The 4,703-nt window shown below is 39.2% G+C and overlaps 1 protein-coding gene across 1 annotated transcript; it reads right to left on the bottom strand.

Annotated features, from left to right (window-relative positions):
* Positions 1–2,285: 2,285 nt before the first annotated feature.
* Positions 2,286–4,026, bottom strand: LOC136624396 (oocyte zinc finger protein XlCOF7.1-like). Its single transcript, XM_066598373.1, has one exon. It carries the CDS (start codon positions 4,001–4,003, stop codon positions 2,435–2,437), a length of 1,569 nt encoding a protein of 522 aa, XP_066454470.1. The 5' UTR covers positions 4,004–4,026; the 3' UTR covers positions 2,286–2,434.
* Between the last annotated feature and the right edge of the window lie 677 nt (positions 4,027–4,703).

Below are 4,703 nucleotides of genomic sequence, written 5' to 3' on the forward strand. Positions count from 1 at the left end.
GTAGAAGCTGTGAATGCTGTACACAGCGGACAAGCGACCATCACCTACGACCACAATGCTACAGCAATCTGCCTGGCCCTGCACTGCAAACCAATTTTTCCGACGATGCCGATTGATCCCGCCTCTGTCCTCAAACATCCAAGCTTGAAGTCGTTAGAATACAGGCTGATATGTACCCAGCTTTACTGGGCTCCTGCACGCATGCCAAGTGAAGGCTCAAATAATACACCTGATCCATTATAACGCACTCCAGAGCTCTACAATATGCATAGAAATAAAACACTGCCACTACTAGTTTGTCAATGGTGCACTGGAACTCGATTTATGAATTATTAATACAATCTTCGCTTTTAAAACTGACAGGGCTTGAACTGATAAATTCTAGATTTATTCTAGAAAAGATCTAGTAGTGCCAAAATATATAGTATGTATAAAGATATACAAAAAGCTTGTTGCATGGGGAGAATAAGGACATACAGGCAATAAACACTCAGCAGTATTTTAAAAATAAACAGGAATAAAATAAAAGAAAGTTACCAGATTTTGGGATACACGGCCCAAAGGGATCCAGAACAGAGGGACGCCTATATACGGAAGTATAGCTCCATGGATTGACCGGTTAGAACTGTGGGGTCCCCCAATACACACCTTCTCCCCACCCCTCTGAGGTCATACAGAGAAGGGAGGGTCGGATTTGTAGGAACTCAAAAATCGTAATTCCCTAGTTTCAGTCATATCTCGTTGGGAGGGTCTCTAATCATGAAGATAGGCTGCCATATTTCTTGTCATGATTTTATCTATGCATGAATATCAAGCATGAGGCAGAAATCATAACCAGGTATGGGTTTACGTAGTTTGAGGGGAATTCCTGAGCTTGGGGTGAGGTATGGGGAAGTAATAAAATTATCTCTCTAAAAGCAACAACCACCAGCCTGGGGAGAGCAAATCAGCATCTACCTGTCAAAAGGCCACTTGTATTGACATTGGGACAAAGGATTTCCTGTCCTCTTGTGTAATTGGCAAGCCTTTGATATACAAGAGGAAGGGGGGATTAGAACATTATAATTTACCCATCTCATATCTTTATCTATCTATCATTTGAGTAGATTCAAGGGGCAAAGGTTGTCAGCTCAACTTTTCTACTGTCCTGAACGGCAACTGATTGATACTGGACAGCTGGGGGGACACTTTCTCAATCTCTTTATATGACAGAGCGCTGGTGAAAATTGTGAAATAGGAAAGGCATTTACCAAGTATGTGCATCGCAGAAATCTAAGCATTCTCTATCTGGTACAGAACATATTTAATCAGGGTAAAAAAAAGTAGACCGATAAATTTAAAAACCTTTTTAATAATCCCAGCGATCAGCTGCAAATTGTCACACTAACAAGACAGACGTACCCAGGAAGACATGGTTCTTCTTAGAAGCTTTTGAGTATGCCACACAGGAATTTGGTAGTAGATTTAAGAGAAGACACAACAGAGGAACTCCTCTTAAGCACGGGGTGGTTTCCACCAGCTTTAGCGGCGGTGTACATTCAAAAGAAAACTGCCTCTAAGAAGTGAGTTAATCATCCTACTAACCATTGTAAACTCTGCACATTGTGCTGACAAGATGTCTGAGGGATTACACTGCAATTGGGGCCTCTTAAAAAGCTGATAAAAGCAACACCTACAGTCAGAAAGTCTACTTTGTGCAATGCAAGCAGTGCTTTAATCATAGCCCTAGAGGAAATTGCTCTAAGTAAAAGGGCGAATACCTCTAAAACAGCCTGGGTGATAAAACCCTGGCAATAAAAAAAAAAAAAAGCAGATATTGAATCAGGCGGGAAGAGGGGGTTTACAGGTTCACTCTTAGGCTTTGCAATTCCAATATTGAGACTGTCCTTGAGCACACTGGCCCAGAGAACAGCTGATCACTAGGGGCCCCAGTGATAGACTCCACAGATCTATTATTCATGACTGATCTTGAGAATGAGCCATCAATAGTTGACAACTGGACGATCCCTTTAAATCTCAACTAAATTCAGCTACAAATCTAAAATCCAGGAAAAAACAAAGAGAAACTAAAAGGTTTGGCTCAGTAGATAGGGAGTAATAGGCGCCGGCCAGGATAAGGACAAAATAAAACATGTGAGTGGGTTCTTATACATTAAGTTCAAAAAACTTCAATGGAAAGAGGATCATGGGATGGAGGATTAAAGGGCAGAATTCCATCAGAAATTGATAGGCGCAGTAATTTTTTTTCAATACCTGCAACCACTTTTGAGTTAGGGATGATATGCTGATTTCAATAAACCTTTATTAACATTATATAATATGGAAACTACTAATTGTATGGCTTTTCAATTGTCATGATATTAATAAATCTAGTTTACAACTGAGATCATCTTGATGGTCGGTAACAGAAGTTCACGTGAGGCGGTCGAGGTTTTCAATCACGAAGAAGAAACTCAAGAAGAGAAGAAGATTTTGAATTGTGAATTTTCTGATGTTTAACAAGATTTGATTTCTGGATAAAACATTTCCCACATTCTGAACATGAAAATGACTTCTCTCCTGTGTGAATTCTCTGATGATCAACAAGACCCTTTTTCCTGGTAAAACATTTCCCACATTCTGAACATGAAAATAGCTTCTCTCCTGTGTGAATTCTCTGATGATCAGTAAGATTTGATTTCTTCGTAAAACATTTCCCACATTCTGAACATGAAAATGACTTTTCTCCTGTGTGAATTCTCTGATGATCAACAAGACTTGATTTTTGGGTAAAACATTTCCCACATTCTGAACACGAAAATCGCCTCTCACCAGTGTGCATTCTCTGATGATAAACAAGACTTGATTTGTGGGTAAAACATTTCCCACATTCTGAACATGAAAATGACTTCTCTCCTGTGTGAATTCTCTGATGAATAACAAGAATTGATTTGTGGGTAAAACATTTCCCACATTCTGAACATGAAAATGACTTCTCTCCTGTGTGAATTTTCTGATGATAAACAAGACCCGTTTTCATGGTAAAACATTTCCCACATTCTGAACATGAAAATGGCTTCTCTCCTGTGTGAATTCTCTGATGAATAACAAGACTTGATTTGTGGGTAAAACATTTCCCACATTCTGAACATGAAAATGACTTCTCTCCTGTGTGAATTCTCTGATGATCAACAAGACTTGATTTGTGGGTAAAACATTTCCCACATTCTGAACATGTAAATGACTTCTCTCCTGTGTGAATTCTCTGATGATCAACAAGACTTGATTTGTGGGTAAAACATTTCCCACATTCTGAACATGTAAATGACTTCTCTCCTGTGTGAATTCTCTGATGATAAACAAGACTTGATTTGTGGGTAAAACATTTCCCACATTCTGAACATAAAAATGACTTCTCTCCTGTGTGAATTCTCTGATGATCAACAAGACTTGATTTCATGGTAAAACATTTCCCACATTCTGAACATGAAAATAGCTTCTCTCCTGTGTGAATTCTCTGATGATCAACAAGACTTGATTTTTGGGTAAAACATTTCCCACATTCTGAACATGAAAATGGCTTCTCTCCTGTGTGAATTCTCTGATGATTAGCAAGATTTGATTTTTGGGTAAAACATTTCCCACATTCTGAACATGAAAATGGCTTCTCTCCTGTGTGAATTCTCTGATGTCTAACAAGATATGATTTTTGGGTATAGCATTTGCTACATTCTGAACATGAAAATGACTTCTTCCCTGTGACAACTGTTTCTTCTTTAACATCTCTTCTGTAAATGTTATGTTGCTCACTAGTCTGTGGTGAATCAGAAGATGGAACCTCTAGAAAAGGATTAGATGACAGATGTTTGCTGGGAAGGGCTGAGGGTACATCTGGGATAATGGCAGGCTCTTCGTGTGTATCTTGTATGTTACCATCATCTTCCACTGTAAAACCTGAAGATATCAAATGTTCCTCTGAGCTCCTGATGTCGTCATCTGCCAAGAATAAAACAGATTTTAACATTACAATTATATCAATATTTTATAAAAATTTCTATATAAAATATTCATACAAATTGTGAAAAAGACAAGTTACAAAAACCCTGTGCTCTTTTATGTATGAGGTTTTACTTACTTGAATAAGGGGTTTGCAGAGAGTAGCGAACCTCCTCAAGAATCCAGGTTAGCCTCTAAATTATCACCCGTTCCTCCAGGTTTCTTTTGGAGAGTCGGTACCTTCTGGTGTTTATTCCATTAGTGTAGGGCAATAGATACAATACAGGAGATGCAACGCGAGTCGGAGGGCTTACTGACTAATCTGCCACCTCCCATGAGCATATGACACAGAGACATGATAAAAGTATCAGGTACTTCTTAGAACTGGGGCGACCGGAAGTGTGTACGTGCGTGCATCCAGAAGAAAGTAGCTGCTGAGCTATATCCCGATACACGCTTAACCGGAAGCAGAGGTACATTTCTAGACGCAATTTTGTGCGCATGCTCGTCTTGCACATGCTCATTATACGGATTAAGTATACTTAATAACAAACGAGTGCCACATTTTATATTATTTCTCCAGAACCCCCATACTTTTATTTTTTACACACAAATCTCCAAAATTTTAACCCCTTAGTGACGGCCCCATCGGGATTCTACGTCCTCACTAAGTGGGCTTTAATCCTAGAGGACGTAGAAACATGCATCGTCTTAGGATTAATACCCTC

This window comes from Eleutherodactylus coqui, chromosome 4, assembly GCF_035609145.1.
Source record: "Eleutherodactylus coqui strain aEleCoq1 chromosome 4, aEleCoq1.hap1, whole genome shotgun sequence".
Lineage (NCBI taxonomy): Eukaryota > Metazoa > Chordata > Amphibia > Anura > Eleutherodactylidae > Eleutherodactylus > Eleutherodactylus coqui.

Excerpts from the sequence above, each read along its gene's own strand:
- LOC136624396 (XM_066598373.1), bottom strand. The coding sequence starts at position 4,003 with ATGTTAAAATCTGTTTTATTCTTGGCAGATGACGACATCAGGAGCTCA.